Below are 21,420 nucleotides of genomic sequence, written 5' to 3'. Positions count from 1 at the left end.
CATATAGTCTACACCTACCAACATGGCTCAGTCCATTTGTCAGTGACTTCATGGATTTGTGCCATGTTTTGGTCTGGCCGCCCCTAGCTTTCTTCCAACCTACTCCTACACCATAAAACATTTTTCATCGGGGAAGTCGGTGGTTGGGCATACGTAAAACGTGTCCCAGGCATCTCAACTGATCAAGTTTCACTACTTCATCAATCGATTTTCCATCCTTACCTAGTACCCATATCCTAACAACTGCATTTGCCATTCAGTAAAGTTTCAAATTGTATATCTAGATATTTTTTCTACTACATTGTTAAACATTATAGAAAAAAGCATACATATATGTATGTACTCTTGTTAGGTGATTGATGTTAGGAAACTCATTTAGTCTCAGCGCAAATAGCTCAATGGTTACGACTGTGAAGCTGAATGATACAGGCTTGAATCGCAAAGTGCGAATCAGTTGCTTCAAGATTACTGATAAGTCTTAATGACAAGCAGTGTTCCCTGTCTCCAACTACTTTACATCTCAACATAATGCACGCAATATCGAATCGCTTAGACTAGTGGTAACATTATGAATTAATCGGGAGTTATCGGTCAATTTTTAAGGACTAGGTAAAAATAGCGTTAATCATTACTATTCCTATGTCCAGTCAATTGTATGTATCCATACTCCTTTTTTATACTTATAGAAAAACTCGAAATAATTGCAAATATATTGAAGCAATCTTCAATGGAATCATCTGTTCATCATCAACGTGAGTTGACAGATCCTACTCTCCCTATTGCTATTGATAGCTCTAGTAATAAGGATCTGTCAACGTCGTTACCTTCTTTTACTTCATCACCTAACATAAATGCCACTGTTCAAGAAAAAGTTGAATCTGATGAAGTAAGTTTGCTTTTTCTACGTTTTTGTCATGAAAAATAACTTTTACTTACGTTTTGCCTCTTTATTTATCCCTTACTTTGGTTTACTTACTAGAGTGCTTTTTAGCAAAATTCTTTTTCATGGGATGGATTAGGTAGCTTCAAGTCAGACCACCCTCCTTTATCATAGCTTGGGACGGGCAGTAACTCTAGAAGGGCTGCAGACAGAATTGTTTATGTTTACTATAGACTGTTACTTTCTTTTCGAGTTTCACATTGTTAGTTGACAATTTATAAGAGGGAAGAATATGTAAGAGAATTGCTACGTTTTGCGTTTCATTAACAGCTTGGATAACTTCCGACATTTTCGTAGTGTAAGTTTCCCGTTTGCTTATCAAACAGTCGAATATACTACTAATATTAAATCATAAATATGTTTGTAAAATTAATCGCGTTCTATCAAATATTTCTTTTCGATAAAGTGTAAAGATGTGTATATTCATCGACTGATGTGTAGTTGGTACATATATTGTATATTTTTGCGTTGACTAAGTCAATGATTATTGGTCCAAGCCTTTTTTTAATAGATGCAGACATTTTAGTGGCCATCAGTGTATGATAATCATGATCAATATCTGTAGCTCTAAGTTGATATGCTTCTAACTTAGCCGTATTCAAATGAATATTGTTCTTTTAATCTTGAGCTTACCGTAATTTAAAACACCATTCCTTTGATGGATATGGAGGATCCACCTAGGGAAGTTAGAAAATCCTCATTCCAAACCAATGGTGGACATGAGCTCCAGGATCCTGAGGTAACAAAAGGCGTATGAACCGATTTTTGGCCACCGGCTACCACTGGACTGTATCTCCTAACGTCACTCCACTGCTTTGTGGATTAGACCTTAAGGTCAAAGTCTCTAGGTGTGGCTTCCCAAGAAAATCACCTGCTTCGGTCTGGGCACCCGGACAGTATTACAGCCCTCACACAAATCAATGATAACTGCTACTGCTTCCATTGTTATACCGTGGTGCATATTTATTTGGTACCCCCTTGTACTAATGTTTATGTGTTCAAATAAATAAATAAATTTCAACAAATTTCTAATGCTTAGTTTTTCATAGGAAGTATAGTTGTTCAAAAGGAATGTTTCATGGAATAACGAGTTTACTGCGCAGCAGCTTGCTCCGTTCTACTTTATGGGTGTGAAATATAGTCACTAAGAATGGAGGATATTCATAGGTTACTAGTATTCGATCATAGATGTCTTTAAGCGTTGCTCTTGTATTTTTGGACCACCGAGTAAGTAATGCCGAGGTTAGTGATAGTGTATCATGTATTGATGAGAAGTCATTGGATATGGAAGTAAATCTTTATCAACTGAAATGGTTTGAGAATATTATACGTATGTGCAACCCCCGAATACCTCGACGGGCGATTCTGTCTGGTACTAGTAGGTTGAAAGAAGGCTAGATGTAGCCGAGCCCAAGTTCATGAAGTCATTGAAATTTGGACTGAGCCAAGTAGGTAGGTGCAGACTACATAGTCAAGTTTGGATGAAATTTTGGGAATCTCTTAGTACGATATTTTTACAGGTTATGAATGTGCTTTTTTATGATTCAAAGCTTTCGAACGATTTTATTTGACCTTTAAACTACGGTTTAAGTCTGTCACCTTATTCAAACATTCTTTATTACGTTTTTAGCAATACTATTGAAGTTGTTGGCTAAAAAAAATAAATATGCTGAACTTGTTGTTTATTACATCGACGATCATGTATTAGACCTTATCTACAAATCCATACAGTTTGAATTTCGTCCAACTAAGTTACACATATATATTTAGTCAAGCCAATACGATATGATCATTGACAATATTAAGAATATGGATAACGGATCTACTTATTCTCTCATTACCAAATTTATTTAAACTGTCTAATACAATTCATTCAAATACACTTTTTATGTACCTGATTTCGAGGTATAATTTTTGCTTGTTAGGATGTTATACCACTATCCAGGTATTCAAACTGAAGTACTTGAAGCATGGATTCTAGCCTAGAACGTATGAATTAAGAGTTGGGTGTTTCCAACACTAAATCACTACTCGACTGTTTAGTTGTATGAAATAAGTTGTAAATCCTTATTCCGTATGAAAGATTCTAACCTTTGCCTTTAAGTTAGACAAATTTCGTTATATATATATTGATAAAATAGATACTAATACCATATATATATTCGTTGTCCCTAATTTGGCTATCTTCACTAAATATTATTGATAGCAATTAAATTTGGCTGAGATTTCACATTCAAAACTGTCATCAAGTTCAATTCATAAAATTTATCAAAAATGTATATACAAATTATTGTATACATTCATGGCAACTAATCATATTTGTAACTATCTTCCATCTTCGGCACTTTCATTTAAATCACGAATTGGTCAACATTTATCATTTTATTGTTTATCTAATTTGCTTGTAATGAAAACTCTTAAACAAGTTTATATTTCTTCTGTAAGTTTGAATGACTTAACTTATTAATTCATTCATTAATTAATTTGAATACATTAATATTGGTACAAACAAGTCCTTAAGAAAACCACTTGTATCGGTCTAGGTATCCGGACATTATCATAGCCCATACACACACAAATCAAATAATGATGATTACTGGAATGACTTAACTAATAAAGTTGAACAGTTTTTTTACTTTGATTTAGATCATCATGGCTCAGAATCGATCACAATGGCGTAGGTGTATACACTCTTTATCTTCCCTTAAACCTTAAGATTGAAGTTGCTTCATAACTTTCTTCCTTCCTATACTATATCCTTATATGCGACCTATCTTTTATATACTACCACCACTAAATTAACTACTTCTATGAATTCGGTGTTCATCTTGTTGTGCTAACGAGGTATGGCAACTTGGACCGATGCATATATGTGCCTAGTCCTACGTTGTAGCTGACTGACTGACTGAGATAATCAAAATTACTCATTTATGATTGATGTATCGTATTACTGGTTGAAATTGTTAATGCAATAAATATCAACTCATTAGTAAAGTGTACATTATTTTAGCTAAACTTTGAATTAATAAAAAATAAGCGTCGGCGGTTCAATGGTAGAATGCTCGCCTGCCAAGCGGGCAATCCGGGTTCGTTTCCCGGCCGAAGCAAGCCGCTTTGCCCCCAAATGCCCTGGTACGGCCGAGATTGGGGAGAGAGTCAGCTCTCCCTCTCGAAATGCTCTCATATGGCCACGCATATTTAGCCTCTACCAGGGAACTTCTACTCACTGCCTTCTCGTGGCGTTACTGTTGGTACAAAATTGAGAGGACGGAAAGCGAATGTCCAGCGCTTTAACCGGGTTGGTGGACACGGCGAGTCCACTTAGGGGAGTCGGAAAACCCCGATTCCAAACCAATGGTGCACATGGGTTCCAGTATCCTGAGGGAACAAATGGCGTATGAACCTATCGCTGGTCACCGGCTACCATGGGACTGCATCTCCTCACGATGCTCCACTGCTTTGTGGGTTAGACCTTTAGGTCAAAGGCTTGGGGTGTGATCCCCTAAGAAAACCACCTGCTTCAGTTTTGGCGCCTGGACAGTATCACAGCCGTCACACAAATGAAATGAGATTTGTGCGGCGCATATATATCTGGTGCCCGTTTGAACCAATATTTATGTGTTTAAATAATAATAATAAATAAATTACACTATATCGGTTTACTTTTAATTAAATTGTTAGCTTAGTTAATGTGTGGTAATGAAGGGGAACAAACAGGGACTCACCTGGCGTTATCAAATATGAGTTTTACGTTCTCGTCTTTGGTTTCTGTTCTGAATTGCTTTTAATTGTGTGGAATAAAGTATTGTCCAGTCTATATCCACTGCATTCTCTGTTTTTGATCGTAAATCGTGTATCTGATATAAAGTGATCTTGTATGTCATATAGCGTATCTCATTCGAGTATCCAGTTTAATGATAGTATATCCTTGGTCACCAGTCTTATCGTAGTATAATCATATACGTCGTAGAAACGAAAAATTGAATCCACTTTTCTGTTATAACATGAGTTGACTGAAATGTTAGTGAAATGATTCATCTAAATCCCGCATTCCAATACTCACCGATTTTATTCAACAATGATATGTATTCGTTGATCCGCTTGTAGCCTTCTTACGCACTGTGATAAAGATGGTCGATGTACATCAGTAATATGTTTTTCTGTGTGTTTGCATCCGTTCGTTCACGACTTTCCTTTCTATTATTTCACGTTTGCTGAGGATTTTCGGAAATTGAAATGATGTTAATATATATTCATTGGTTCCAGAACTTCTAGGTCATAATATTTCCACTTTTATTTGTAAAAGTGAACTGTGTAATTTCATTACTTATATATTTCAGATTGTATCATAAATAAACATTCTATTGTATTATGGTAAAAAAAGGCGTTCAAATATATCATTTGATATTTCTTAGTTTCTTAATATGTAGTGATTCAATATTATTTTTTAAACATTTTAAAGTAGTTGAAATGACATTTCTACACATATTAAAGTTTATGCTAAAGTGTAGACCTATTGCTGGAAATAACATTCTCGTCGACTGAATTTTCAGGAATTGATCTTCTACCAGGAGGTTCACTAATCAACTTAGAATACGCAGATGACTTAGTCCTGTTTAGTGAAAACACTGACAAAATGCAGAGTCTTCTGTTAGAACTGAGTAATAATGCCAGGATTTTCGAGATGCGTTTCTCCCCATCTAAATGTAAATTGTTACTCCAGGACTGGCCTGCGTCAACACCCGAACTAAGGATAGGGAGTGAAGTAGTCGAACTCGTGGACAACTTCACTTATCTTGGAAGTCTGATCAGCCCTAATGGGTTGGTGTCTGACGAAATCTCAACACGGATTCAAAAAACTCGTATGGCTTTTGCCAACTTACGTCACCTATGGCGAAGACGAGACATCCGTCTATCAATTAAGGGACGAGTATACTGTGCAGCAGTTCGCTCTGTCTTACTTTACGGCTGTGAAACGTGGCCATTAAGAGTAGAAGAGTAGAATCATAAGCTTCTATTGGCAATTTGTATTCATTTATGGCATTCGGATTTTGTGTAGAAATGCTTTTTGATTTATAGATATGGGCATACTGAATATCATCGAATCAAGAAAGGTAGTATATTTGTCTAAATGTGACAATTTATACAATAATAAATCGTATAATTGTACGGTTCATTAAATATGTGAAAACAAAATGAAATACATAAACATACCACTTATTGTAACACATACACACACACACATCATGGATACTATTTTTGGGGGTGAATTTATGTATGTCGGTAGTTCACAACATGAATTGGTCTAATAAAATATAGAATACCAGAAAGAATTGGATGATTGTTTCGTCCTATGTATGTGAATACTCAACTATGAGAACTAATGATTCGGACAGGAGTGAAAGACAGAACTTTCAGGCTTCGAGGCCTTACGTGATCATATTAGTTAATTGGAAGATCACAAAAAAGTGGTTAACATATCTGGGACATTTTCCTATACAGTATTCAGCCACATATTTAGAGTTAATCGAATTATGATGGTACGAACAGGAGTCCACCGACAGTTGGAGGGAGCGTTGAATGTTTTCTTTCATTTCATTGTATAGTTTTAAACATTTATTTTTATTCATTAAGAACTAATTTTTTTATTTACTCTTTCCAAGGTTCTTGATGAGCGTAATTCCGCCGAAACACCAGGGTAAGTGGCATAATCCTCTTCTATATTTTATGTGTTTTGTCCTATGCCATTAGTTATTTAGGACTGACTGTATACTTAGTACTACTCCGTTAGTAGTGTATATTTATTATGTCCTATATTCCGTTTTTTCCAACAAATATGTAATTTCGTCTGAAAATGACGTAGTGAAGTTCATATGTTGACTAAAATCTTTTTTAAACACATATACCTTATGATCAGTTATCATTTGATGCTTGAATGTACCTTATAAACATCTGTTCCAGAAAAACCTATACTGTTTTCAAGCTTGACTATTGCTCTTCACTAGTAGTAGGATATTTCATGTATCGATGTACATCTCCAGCTACTATATTTGTCATATCTGCAACCTTGTGAGGATTACTACTGTATATTCGAACCCCCCCCCCACGTCAATGTTCCCACATTTGGAGATGTTGCTACTTAGCTCTTGATTCAATTGATCATTTCACTTTAAGATCTCTCACGATATTTGTGTTTTTCATCTGGTATTTTGGAATTCACTACTCTACATATATTCACTACAAACAGCTGTCGATAATTCCAAATATTTGAAATGCAATGTTTGGTAAACGTTTCACTCCAACATGGGAGCGACTTTTTAACATAAACTTTTTGTGCTATGGGCCAGCTACTCAGTTTGATACACTTACAGTAGGGTTTAAATTTTCAACGTAGTAGGTTAACGTTCTATACCTTAAGTAATTCAATCATTATTCCACAGTATTTATTTAAAATATGTATGTACAACCTCCCAAAAACACTGGGGTCAATTAGTACTCATTGGAAACGTCTAGGTAAAATCTAGAGAACGAGTGGTTGTTCTTTCTTTATCCCTGAATAATTAATTATATGAAACCTTTTTTTTTACAATTTTGCATCTTTTCTCAAAACGTCTATAATCATTAATTCGTCTATTATCCTAGAAATACTCTCTCGATTATTGTACATAATCCAACCTTATTAGTCAAGCTTTTGTATTTCTTGTACTTTGATTTTCGTCCGATTTTCCAGAGTGGAAGATTTCCGTGAACTGAAAAGTCAATATCTAAGTGTTCAACTATAGGACTTATTAGATACCAAGAATCAGGACTACATTTAAATTAACTTTACTGATTAGTCTTTTACAATTACATCATGTTCAGTAGTATATCTTAGTTAGTATATCACTATTTAATTTACAAATCCAATTTCTTCATTTATCACATTGATCATTTCATTTATGTCTAAACAATCTTTTCTAGTCATAATTCTTTGATGCCTAACCTTTTGGAAAATCCATTGATAATGGAGATTAAAACTGAAATTGAGGATAATTCCAGTTTCCATCTTAATATGGAAACAATTTCTCCGAGTCAAAATGAACCACCAGAAGCGGAAAAACTTCAAAATGTTCTTTCTGTAACATTGTTAAACATGAATAATCAGTCGACTGAAGAACTGTGAGTTTTATGTTCTATATTCTTTTCATGAATCTTTTTTCACTAGTCATACTCTCTGCTTTTTTTTCTTAGATTGTCTCGTTGAGTTATCCATACACTGTAACAAATGCAGTTGAATTCTTGATCATTGATCTATAGATTTTTGTCATCTTAAAAATCTTATAATCAAACTCGTTAATTTGAATGAATCCATGTAAATGGCCATTCATGTTAGTGCATATGTATTTTTTGTAAATACTATATACTCGTGTTTACAAATGCGTTCATCCATGATAGGTGTTCAAATTACTTTGAAAAGCATGTTAGTATAAGGTTGGCGAATCGGTTGACAGGAATAATAATCGTTATCGACTGTGGTAACTAGGATCCGCGTTACGTATGCCCAACCAACTATCTCTACACGGAATCTTTGTTGGAAGAAATCTAGCAGCGGCCAAATTAGAACTTGACATCAGTTCATGAAGTTATTGACTTTCAGTCTGAGCTATACTAATAGGTGCAGACTACTTGGTTGATGTCCAAATTGTAACGATGATTACTATTTGAAGATGGATGACATGGCTCAAAACCGGTTGCATTGGTTCAAATGCATTCACCATATATACCTTCTCACTCTGTTTTCTCAAAACAGATTCTCTATCGCCTCGTCTTCCTCAATATCATTGGTGCCACGTTGGTGCCATTATTCATCTTAACTTTATCTCATCTTGCTGATGTGCGGTAAACCAAATTGAGCTAATACACATTTGTCCTAGTCAGTTGGTCATCGTAGTACATCGCACAAATATGCGTTAGCCCAAATCGCCATACTGTACGGCGAGACTAAACTTTATGGACGACCTTTGAACGAATCTCAAATGACCTTGAGAAATATTAGCCAATCAGAAGACAGTTAGTATACAGTAAAAATATATTATGCAAAACTAAAAAATTAAAGCGGATACTCTTCTTTTGCATGGCTCGAAAACTTCTCAAGGTCAGATATAGGTTCAGAAGTTCTAAAATCATAGTGCATACGGTACAGGAACACATCCATATGGCTCCATAGTAGTCGACATCTGGAGCCATGATAAGGTCTCAAAAATTCTTTTAGCCTCGACCACATAGCTTCATTGTTGTTGGTATGGTTTATGGTTCAGGGTTAGAGTTAAGGTTTAGGGTTAGGGTTAAGGGTGAGACTATAATTTATGGACGACCTTTGAGCGACGCTAGAGTGACCCTGAGAGTGTCAACATAATAACTAAGACTAAATGAGGGTTATAAACCTGTGTGAAGAATTCAAATTATGATCTACAGTTCATGATTAAGTTTAGGAATTATACTTAGGGTTTTCATCAGGAACTGACATCAACTATAATGCCAAAACTCTATTTATACAAATGGATAATTGAATTTCGCGCCAGAATGTTAATAATCGCTTATCTTGTAGACGCTGAATTAACACGTATTCTCTAAAATCCGTTGTAAACCGACCGTACGTAAGTATTAGGTACCGAACTTAGCGCCGTGACCCTGAAAACCAACGAAAGCTGATTGGCTCGTCCATAAAGTTTAATCTCGCCTACTGTACTAACACAACAAAAGGAATAGTGGATTTGAAATAGTGTGGTAGAAATGATAATGTGAAAAGCTGAACTTTCGGAACATGACTCGAAAAGATAGATCGAAAGGGTATATATATATATATATATATAGTTAATTTGTGCCATTATGAACGATTTTTAGTCATGTCACCGGATTTCCTCAACCACTTATTCCGGTTATAACGTAGATATTTTTGCGTGGCTCTATGTTGATTACGACTGACTGACGGAATCATATGATCAACAATATAAATTATTTAGTGTTTTACTGTTTTTCTAACACTAGCGTTGTTGAATCTATTACGAAAACGGCTGATGAAACTACGATTTCCGACTTTCCACCTATGAACTGTCTACAGTTGTTATGCAGTACGAATGATAACTATACACCTCAAACTGAAATTACTACGAGAACTGATCAACAGCATCATAGGAGTGATGTTGTAGTTGGTGAAAACGATAACGACGATGATAATGGAGAGATCGATTCTGAAGACAATGCACCCGATTCTGTGGACAAATTACTGTCGGGTAATTGGCTATTTGTTAAATTCTTTACTGTAACCAGTGTATATATACATCGTTTACAGCGCTAAATTTTTTCAAGTTTGAAATACACTATCCATTCTAGGGTGTTACTACACTATAGGACCATGTCAGTCAAAATCAGGATGATGTCTTTCAGTTCAAATCACGAACTGATCTTAGCTACACTATCATCTAAAACATGAATGGCCACTTCGTCCTAGTTTTTTTTAACTCCTCGGCAGTGCGCACCCACGACCTCGACCGTCCAGTTCTCCCAGGTTTTCAATGGTGGTTTGGCTAAGATCAATTTGTGATTTGAATTGATAAATCACATATCTTCCAAAATTCGTAAGTTTTTTGAATCGTCTCAGTTGGTTCATGTATTCTTGATTCATCTCGAACTCCAAATAAGTTCGTCTCTATAATAAATTTTCATCAATATAATTGCATGGACTTCGTTCTTTGTGTCAGCGTGTTTTTGTTTTTCAACCAAATGTTTTAGAAATAAGTTGACTTTCTGATCAAAGCAATCTTTAGCTTCTTATAAACAGTAAATGACATGCTGTGATTGTCACTGAGTAAAGACCGATTTCATGCTTATCTTATCTTTTAAAACTGACCTAATCCCATCGACCTAACTGTCTAAGTGATTTAACACTACGTTGAAATATCAAGTGGTTGGAAAGGTAGTCCCTGGAAAACCTTCCTCGTCATCAAGGCATACATGAAATTTCGTGGGAACTGATAGTTCTTGTCGGGTTTCGACCCCACATCACTCAGCTTCACGTACATTACCGATTAGCTATTCAAACCGTGACTGGCTTACATGTATTATTAGCTGAGGACATAGATCCACTGAGTTACTTCCTAAATAAAAATCTAGCAATGTATCATATGTAAAAACATTTCATTGAATGATTTAAATTCTGTTATTAATATTCATTCATTTATTTATTTAATTTTTGTTTTCACGCAATCCATTATTATTAATTGTTTGACCAGACACAACAACGAATAAAATCCCATTAAATTCAAGTAGTCCAAGTCATGATAGTAATAATAATAATAATAATTTAAACAATGAAGCATATACTATTACTAATCACGTAGATGAGAATGACTTGATCTTTTTAACAACAACGACCACAACATCGTCAGTGTCCCCACCGTCGGTACTGTTGCCGCCTCCATTACCATCTCAACTATCGTTAACAATGTCACCAACTAATGACACTACATTATGGTCGACCACTGCTACTACTACTACTACTACTGCAAAAGAAGACCATTTACAAAATTCATCATCATTGGATATTACCTCTGCATCGTTAAACACTTGTAATTTCGTTGTTGTTGTTGATGATGACGGTGGTGGTGGTGGGGAAGGTGAAGGCGGTGGCCGTGCTGTTGACAATGTCAACGAACAAGGCGATGATGATGATGATTATCGTAACTATCAATCATTTGAAGATTTGAAGTCAATTTTAAAAGAAGAAGATGCTTTAAATGCGACAATTAACAGAATAGATAAAGTTAATGAAACTGCTGACCTTGACAATCATAACAACAACAAACCCAATACCAACGACGACGATAACAGGAAAAATAATAATGAAATGAATAGAATTTTAAATCATTTGGAAATGTTATCGATGAATTCAGAAAAACAAAGTAAACAATTCGAATACATATTAGGTGAGATTATTTAAGAACAAAAAAAATTATTTTTGTTTATTTATAAAATACTTAGTATGTTTATTGAGGTTAATTTTTTTTTCAATCACAAATACAGTTTAACTCTATACTACCTTTATTTTCTACTGGTATGTGGCAAACTTCATTGATTATAAAACCAATTTCTACGTCAAGATCCATACATCCACACATACATATCCCCCAAATGCCCTGGCACGGCTGAGAGTGGGGAGAATCCGCTCTCCCTCTCCAAATGCTCTCACATGGCGGCGCGTATATAGCCTCTGTCAGGGAAGTCCTACTCATTGCCTTCTCGTGGCGGGAGTGTTATTTACGAAATCAAGAAGACGAAAAGCGAATATCCGGCGCTTTAACCGGGTTGGTGGACAAAGAAAGTTCACCTAGGGCAGTTGGAAAATCCCCATTCCAAACCAATAGTGCATATGTGCTCCAGTATCCTGAAAGAACAAATGGAGTATGAATCAATCGTTGGTCACCGGCTACCATGGGACTGCATCTCCTCACGATGCTCCACTGCCTTGTGAATCAGATCTTTAGGTCAAAGACTCCGGGTGTGGCCCTTTAAGTAAACCACCTGTTTCAGTTTGGGCATCTGGGCAGTATCACAGCCATCACACAAATCGAATGAGATTTGTGTGGCGCATAAATATCTGGTGTTCCTTTGTACCAATATTTATATGTTTAAATAAAAATACATACATATTATACCTGATTGTACGCCGTGCATTTAGGTTTTATTTTAACAAGCACCTCTTCGTTCTATTCTAATAGTTAGAACCCCTATTCCTTGCCACATTTCAATTTCTACCGAATTTTTTCTGTCGTCATTATGATCGGTTCAGTTCCTCAGTGATGTCTTATATTTAAAATCAAATATCACCGAAATAACTTGTTTTTTGTTGTGGAATGTAGCGAATAAATTAAAGTTGTGATTGGATGTTTTTTTAAAAAAAACACATCAGTGTCAGCCGAAAGATCTAAGCGTTGTTGGTTCACTCTTGCCGTTGTATATATATATATATATATATATATATATATATATATACTTCTGGTCTAGGACATGTTGCCAGGTACAGGCTACTTGGTTGCGGTACGAGCGACTATCGTTAGAAATAGTTGGAGACTCTGATTGACATGACCGAGATTTAATGACTTTATTTCTAAATTGGGAAATTGACTTTAGTTCCGCGTTGAAATCAATGTTAGTTCTTTTTTTAAAGAAAACCAATGACTGCATCGTTAACTGAAACTTTGACTTAAAAAATATATTTATTTATAACTGAAAACTGAGTTATAACTCGAACCAGATAGTTTTAAGGGTACAGAAACTTGTAAATTGCCATCATTACTATTGTTATCTCCTCGTTGTCAATATAGTATCCGGGAAGTGAGGGTAAAAAAGACTGGTATAAATAAAGTTTATTGCTTTTTCAAAATGCATTACCAAAATTAGTTGGTATTAGGCCAAAACACACACATGATAATACTATAATAGACGGAGAAATACTTAGGGTTACTTCCCAAACACATTGAATTTAGTTCATTTGAATGGATACAGGAAATATAAATGTTACATTAAACAGTAGTTCGCGTCTGTGTCTCCGGATCAAATTCATACTGAATCAGTACCGAAAAAATTGACTTGAAATTATATCACCTTTTCATCTTCCCATATCAGATATATCATTATAGTATTTGATATGCGGTATTACTAGAACATCATTACCCTAAGAAATTAACATTACTTATAGCATCATAAACATATCAGAATAATCTATATGTTATGGGATTTAACAGTTGATAATTAACACTTTTTTTACTAGGAGCATTGAAACGTCCTATTTTTAAATGATATATGTAGCAAAGAGTGCTTCCATGTTTTTTAAAAAAAAGTGGTTGTGGGCGACCTATGCTCCTCCACGAGGGGTAACAGGTGTAAGTAGATAAATCTTGAAAGAAGAAAATGAAAGTAGTAAACACGGAACAATAATAGGTCTGCCGTTATCAATATGTTTGATGGTTGTATAACCTACTGATTACGATATCTCTTATTTGATCTAACTAACTGTTCTGTATACATTCTTACGATGACGATGTGAATAATACAATGATGATATAGTTTAAGATGAACAAGAAAGTTGCATTAGAGTCAATCGATACAATATCAACCTGAAGAGAATTTTGATAAGTTCACTCAACGATAACAGTGATGAAATATATTATAAGTCCCTATAATTTCACTAATATAGTAAGAAACAGTGGTGTATATGTGTGTACTGATGAAGAGCTTCAAATTGGTATGTAACAACTTTTCATTACTTCCTAGTTTTCTGATTGATATATATATATATATCAGTTCATGCGAAAAATAACCTTAATATTTTTTATATAGTTGAGATCATTAGTCAATTGAAGCTAGACCACCATGGAAAACCAGGAAGCTCACTAGTGACTGGCTCCATGAGGTAATTCCTGGAGTTCTAGTGAGAAGTCGTGACCAGTGGAGCTAATCCATGTCAGGTAGAGACAGGTATCTACAACAGTACAATGGAAGTTGGTCGCGCAAACTCGTGGATTGGTTAAGGTTAGACATTAACACCGTTTGATGCCGGCCCAGTGGTCTATCGGTTAAATGTTCTGTTGTGAGACTAGTAGGTCCTGGGTTCGAAACTCGTAAGGCTAGATCATGGATGCGCACTGACACTGAGGAGTCCCACAATAGGATGAAACAGCTGTCTAGTACCTCCGGGTTTTCCGTGGTGGTCTAGCTTCAATTGACTCATGATCTCAACTATATAAAAATTACTAAAATCTCCACGAAATCCCCTTGAGATTTGCTACAATTGTGTTTCATCTGATTCGAACATTTTCCAAACCCATGTTTAATCCCTTATATTTAGATTGTATATATTTTCTCAGTATCTATTTCACAATGATAATACTAATTATTGATACTTCATGATTATTCATTATATCAACCATTCTTTATTTATTACGAAATATTTTGCTTTTAGACCAATTGAATGAAACGAAATTGAAACTTGAACGACTTGAACAAACACAATATGATATCATTGAACAGATAAATAATGTTAATTACCAAGGTTCACTAATACCGCCGCCTCCATCAACACAACCGTCTAACATTGTTACAATGACAGAATCTAATACGAATTTAGAACATTGGGAAATTAAATCTATTGAATTGTCTAATCAGATAATTTCACAATGTAAGTCTTTTTATTTTATTTTGTTATATTTCTCCCTAGAATTCTAATGGTATGAGGTTGTATTTATATAGTAATTTGTGTTTGTATGTATGTATGCATTCTCAGTCTGTTACATAAACCTGATAATGCATCACATTCCCAAATGTTCACCCCGTCTTCACAGTCTTCAACCTAGCTACAATGGTTCAGAGACAACTTAGTTATATTGTCAGCCTTTGGCGTAAGCGTCTTCACATGTGTTTGAGATACTAGTCGGTGAGTGTCAAACCACATTCGAATAGTAATATTTGCATTCAGAGTTAATCCCTAACACTGATCACTTCAATTGGCGTTATCAGGTCGGTCATTCACGATAGCCATTATTTGTTCAGTGGGCATGAAGGAGACAACTTAACATCTTGGACGAAAGAGTGTTTTAGTTTTAGACGCCTGATGTTGACTAGTATGAGAGTAGGTTGAAATAAAGATAAGGGTGAAAAACTGACAAGTGACATTAGTCTATGTAGTCGTTGATAATTTGACTTAAATGCATTGCTAGGTTCAAACTACCTGGTATAGGTCCACACAATCATCATGTGGCGTGGTCTACTTACATTCTCATAAGTAGTATATGGTGATGGTCAGACATAGAATGTATTTTGGCAGAAGACCGATAAGGAAAGAACTGAAATAAAACGCTATTGGTAAGAAAATGCTTAAACAATAAAATTAGATAAGATGGATTGGTATTTACAGAAGGAATATTGAAGATTGAGACAATTGATTGTTATTTTGCAAATTAACTGTTTGCTGTATGATAATCAGATCTTAGTAAGATAGTTTGTGATTTTTGCTTAAATACATATGATTGTCCCCATTGGTGTTCTTGTTCACTACAATCGTAGTCAGTGGTTTGAGACCTTGAGAGTGACATGACGCACAATCTATTCCAGTTCCTTAGATTCATTCTCTCTTTGTTTACATCTATATTCTAATCTTCTATCTTGTGACTGATTACCTCATGAATTCATATCTTTCTCAAATATATTATTTATGTCTAATCGTTTGTGCTACCACCAATACTGTTACTACCTCTATTACTCTGATACTTTCTGTGATAATTTCATCTCTTTATGTTGATTGGGTGTGACAAGTTGAATTGGTAGACACATATGGCACTTTCTAAGTTGTATCTATCCAACTGCTTTGACACCTTTTCTAAGTACTCTTTACCGAACCTTTTTTTTTATTACTCACTCGATTGTTCCACAAAACACTAGCAATATTTCAAAGTTATTTATAATTTTTATGTATAGTTGAAATCATGAGTCAATTGAAGCTAGAACACCGTAGAAAACCTGGAAGCACTGGACGGTCGTTTCGTCCTATTGTGGGACTCCTCAGTGGCAGTGTGCATCCACGATCCCGCCTCACGAGATTCGAACCCAGGACCTATCAGTCTCGCACCAGAGCACTCGACCGATAGACCACTGACCATATTTATAATTCATAAAACTACTGATTACTCGGAAGTTGAATGATCATTATTTATTAACATTATAAAAATTAATTGGTATCTGTGATTACGTCATCAAATACACTAATATGTTTCTATTTTTTTCTCATTCATATACACAATAATTTGTAACCATTTTTTTGTGTGTGGAATCTAATTACTACCCTTGATTGCATAGTTTAGAATTTTCATAAAATTATACGTTCCCTTTGAAAGTAAAAACGTATGTTGTTCATCAGTTTCTTAAGTTAATATAACATACATATATACATATACATATACATATGTGTATATAGTACATTTTCTCATGATTAGGTATTTTATGTATATAAAAAAAAGAACAATGAACTGACTTTATTGATAAATATTACAACTGTACAAATAAACCGACAGATAGATGGTGATAGACCTTGAACGTTGGAGTTCTTAACTTTTGAAATTGATAATCGAATGCTATACTCAGTTCCTAAGCCATTCTCGTAACCTCCAAGCTGAATTTGCATAGCAACATGACACTAATCAACTGGTGTGATTAGACTTCCAAGATAACTGAAGTGATCAATACTCTCAACTAGTACACTTCATGTCTTTATTTTAATCACTGATAGACACTAGTCGTGATGCAACATTTTCCATTTAGATGGAGGAAACTGCATTCCGAATATGCTTTCGTTGTTGCCCTCGTACGTCCGAGAGTGGGGTGATTCAGTTCTCCCTCTCGAATTGCTCTCACATGGCCGCGTGTATATAGCCTCCACCACGGGAGTCCTACTCACTGCCTTCTCGTGGCGGGAGTGTTATTTACAAAATTGAGAGGTCGAAAAGCGAATGTCCGGTGCTTTAACCGGGTTGGTGGACACGCAAAATTTACCTAGGAGAGTTGGAAAACCCTGATTCCGAACAAATGGTCACATGGGCTGGCTCCAGTATCCTGAAAGAACAAATAGCGTATGAACAAATCGTCGGTCACTGGCTACCATGGTACTGCATCTCCTCACGATGCTCCACTGCCTGTGGATCAGGCCTGTAGGTCAAAGGCTCGGGGTGTGGCGCACTAAGGAAACCACCTGCTCCAGTTTGGGCATCTGGGCAGTATCCCAGCCCTCACACAAATGGAATGAGATTTGTGCGGAACATATGTATCTGGTGCTTCCTTGTACCAATATTTGTGTTTAATTAACTGAATACTTAAGATGGTTCAAAGTTTTTTCACCTTTCTGTAGTCTTCTCCTGATGGATCTATGTCACCTGCGTATTGTAAGCCAAAAAGTGAGTCTCCTGCGTTATAGATTCCTAAAAAGTCAAACGACAAGAATTATCTCTAGAAGGATGCCTGTGACGAACATCACATAAAGCTATCAGTTCTGATGATAGTTCTTCATAAACTCTAACTTCATCAATAATGTTAGTGTATTTTTTGGTACGCTTTCTAGCGACAGACACTACCACAAAGTGAAGTAGTCGAACTCGTGGACAACTTCACTTATCTTGGAAGTCTGATGAGCCCTAATGTGTTGGTGTCTGACGAAATCTCAGCACGGATTCAAAAAGCTCGTTTAGCTTTTGTCAACTTACGTAACTTATGACGAAGACGAGATATCCGTCCATCAACTAAAGGACGAGTATACTGCGCAGCAGTTCGCTCTGTCCTACTTTACGGCTGCGAAACGTGGCCATTAAGAGTAGAAGATACTCCTAATGTACTAGTATTTAACCACACATGCCTTAGAAATATTGCTCGCATCTTCTGGGATCACCGGGTAAGTAGTAGTGAGGTTAGACACAGGGTATTAGCGGATGATCGTAAATCAGTTGATGAGGTGATGAATCTTCATCAACTGAGATGGTTTGGTCACGTGTTACGTATGCCTGAACACCGATTACCACATGCGCAATGCTGACTAGTGTTTATTTATTTATTTAAACACATAAATATTGGTACAAGGAAGCAACAGATACATATGCGCCATACAAATCTCATTCGATTTGCTTGAGGGCTGTGATACTGCCCAGGTACACAAACTGAAGCAGGTGGTTTTCTTAGGGGCCCACACCCGGAGCCTTTGACCGAAAGATCTAATCCACAAGGCAATGGAGCATCGTGAGGAGATACAGTCCCATGGTAACCGTTGACCAATAACAGGTTCATTCGCCATTCGTTCCATCAGGATACTGGAGCCAGCCCATGTGCACCATTGGTTTGGAATGAGGGTTTTCCAACTCCCCTAGATGGACCCTCCGTGTCCACCAACCCGGTTAAAGCGCCGGTCATTCGCTTTTCGTTCTCTCACTTTCGTAAACAACACCCCCGCCACGAGAAGGCAGTGAGTAGGACTTCCCTGACAGAGGCTATATATTCGCTGGCCATGTGAGAGCATTTCGAGAGGGAGAGTAGACTCTCCCCACTCTCGGCCGTACCAGGGCATTTGGGGGCTGACTAGTGTAGGGAATGGTTGGAAAAGAGTTAGGGGCGGCCAAACAAAAACGTGGCATCAGAGCATGAAGTCACTAACTTCTAGTTTGAGCCATGTTGGTAGATGCAGATTATTTGGTTGGGGTCCACGTGACTATTGTAACCAATGGTTGGAGACTGTGTGTGACATGGCTCAAAATGGATCGCAATGGCGTAGGTATATACACTCCTTATCTTCCCTTAAACCCTGAGATTAAAATTGTTTCATAACTTTCTTTCATGCAATACTATATCCTTATATACAACCTATCTTTTATATACTATCACCACTAAATTAACTATTTCTATGAATCCGGTGTTTATCTTGTTGTGCTAACGAGGTATGGCAACTTGGTCCTGGTCCTACGTTGTAGCTGACTGACTTACTATTTTACATATATTTTGGACATTAAAAGTTCTAACATGTAGTTTAAAGCTCGATTTCAAGAGACCAGGAATAGCATTTCGTGGTTTGAAATCATTAGCATTGGTTGTGGAGGTAGTGAATCCTCGTCGACTTAAGTGATTAAAACTTATGTTACGTATGCCTATATACCGCCTTCATCGACAAGCGATGCTTGGTAGTGCAGAAATAGATAGAAAAAAACCGTAGACGTTTAAATCAAAATAAAGCAATAATCTGTGATTTCATTAACTTTTGTTTGGAACTATGTTGATAGATGCAGACTACCTAGTTGATGTCTTCATGATAAATACGTTTATTGTTTTAAGATATGGAGTGACATTGCTCAGATCATTATAGTGCTGTTATACGACTTGTATGCACAATAAATGTGAGATAAAATAACCAAGTAAAAGATAAGGTTGAGAGAACACTACTTTTCATTTTAATTGTAGTACATATATAATACTCTATGCAATGTGATATTGGATTTCTTACTCCAATAGGTCATACTTGATCGCCGATTATATTCTCTTCTCTCTTTTTTTTTACAAAAAACATTCCAGTGCGAACTGTTCAAGGAGACTTTTCACGTCGTTATTCAAAAATTTCTGAAAATATGAATAAAATTTTATCCAATGTACAAGATCCAAATCATTCAATCAAATCAAATATGTTACATAATTTAGAATCACGTATTAATACATTGCCAACTATAACATCAGATTGTGTTAGACGTGTACTACATGAAGAATTATTAAGAGTATTTTCAAATAGTAAGTAGTATTAATGTTTGTTTTTCTCTCAATTGGATACTTATTTCTTCATAGTTGAAAGCATGAGTCAATTGAAGTTAGACCACCATGGAAAACCTGGAAACACTGGACGGCCGTTTCATCCTATCATGGGACTCCTCAGCAGTGCGCATCCACTTGTTTTTTATTGTAAATTTCAACCTTCGTTGATAGCCTCTATCGTTAATTTGGAAACTTATGTTGTTCACAATGGTGTGGGGGAACGGCACTCAATAATGTGTGTGTGTGTTTGAGATAGGATCTGGAAGAGAAAATAATCAAAAGAAAAATTGAGCCATGAACTTAGCAAATAAAAAGAAAAAAACAATCAACCACAAGCAATAAAACTAAGATAGCTAGATAATCAAAATAAATGGTTGAAAGATCAAGTCTTTAAATGGATTCTATGTGATATAATTGAATATTTATATTTTTAGAAGGGGATTTTGTGGAGATTTTTGTAATTTTATATGGTTGAAATCATGAGTCAATTGAAGCTAGACCACCACAGAAAACCTGGAGGCACTGGACGGTCATTTCGTCCCATTGTGGGACTTCTCAGCAATGCTCATCCACGATCTCGCCTCATGAGATTCGAACCCAAAACTTATCAGTCGCTCACGCAAGCGCTTATTCACTAGAGTCCCGCAATTGGACGAAACGACCGTCCAGTGCTCTTGAAGTCAGTCACTAGTGAGCTTATGTTGATTAATATCAGAAGGGATTGTCTAGTGCTTCCAGGTTTCCCATGGTGATCTAGCTTCAATTGACTCGCGATTTCAACTATATAAAATTACTAAAATCTCCACAAAACCCCTTATGATAATAATCATATGCTCACTAGTGACTGCCTCCATAAGGTTTCAGTGAGAGTAGTGACCAGTGGAGTTCAACCAGGTCTGTTATGAGATATCAACTCACTGAAGACATTGGTGAATGCTTGCTCAATTTCGTGGATTGGTTGAAGTTAGACATTAACACCGTTGGATGCCGGCTCAGTGGTTTAGTGGTCAAGCGCTCGCTCGCGAGACTGATAGGTCCTGGGTTCGAATCTCGCTCGTGAGGCGGGATCTTGGATGCGCACTTCTGAGGAGTCCCACAATAAGACGAAACGGCCGTCC

At 36.2% G+C, this 21,420-nt stretch overlaps 2 protein-coding genes and 1 non-coding gene across 3 annotated transcripts in view; all 3 read left to right on the top strand.

The window, feature by feature from the left end:
- Smp_130750 (hypothetical protein) overlaps window positions 1–8,102 on the top strand; it is a gene marked incomplete at both ends in the record, with an annotated part of 34,495 nt that extends 26,393 nt beyond the window's left edge. Inside the window, 3 exons of the mRNA XM_018788962.1 lie at window positions 687–886; window positions 6,604–6,638; window positions 7,901–8,102. Coding sequence (XP_018654453.1) covers window positions 687–886; window positions 6,604–6,638; window positions 7,901–8,102 — 437 coding nt within the window. The remainder of the gene's footprint in view (window positions 1–686; window positions 887–6,603; window positions 6,639–7,900) is intronic.
- On the top strand, window positions 3,977–4,046 carry Smp_tRNA_00203_Gly_GCC.1.1. Its single transcript has one exon. It is a non-coding gene (tRNA).
- A 1,923-nt stretch (window positions 8,103–10,025) lies between the features above and the next one.
- Smp_199990 (serine/threonine kinase) overlaps window positions 10,026–21,420 on the top strand; it is a gene marked incomplete at both ends in the record, with an annotated part of 29,869 nt that continues 18,474 nt past the window's right edge. The window contains 3 exons of the mRNA XM_018788961.1: window positions 10,026–10,212; window positions 14,940–15,155; window positions 20,072–20,281. Coding sequence (XP_018654452.1) covers window positions 10,026–10,212; window positions 14,940–15,155; window positions 20,072–20,281 — 613 coding nt within the window. The remainder of the gene's footprint in view (window positions 10,213–14,939; window positions 15,156–20,071; window positions 20,282–21,420) is intronic.

This window comes from Schistosoma mansoni, chromosome W (genome assembly GCF_000237925.1).
Source record: "Schistosoma mansoni strain Puerto Rico chromosome W, complete genome".
Taxonomy (NCBI): domain Eukaryota; kingdom Metazoa; phylum Platyhelminthes; class Trematoda; order Strigeidida; family Schistosomatidae; genus Schistosoma; species Schistosoma mansoni.
Note: the sequence above shows the minus strand (reverse complement) of the source record. Positions and strands in the feature narration are given on the sequence as shown.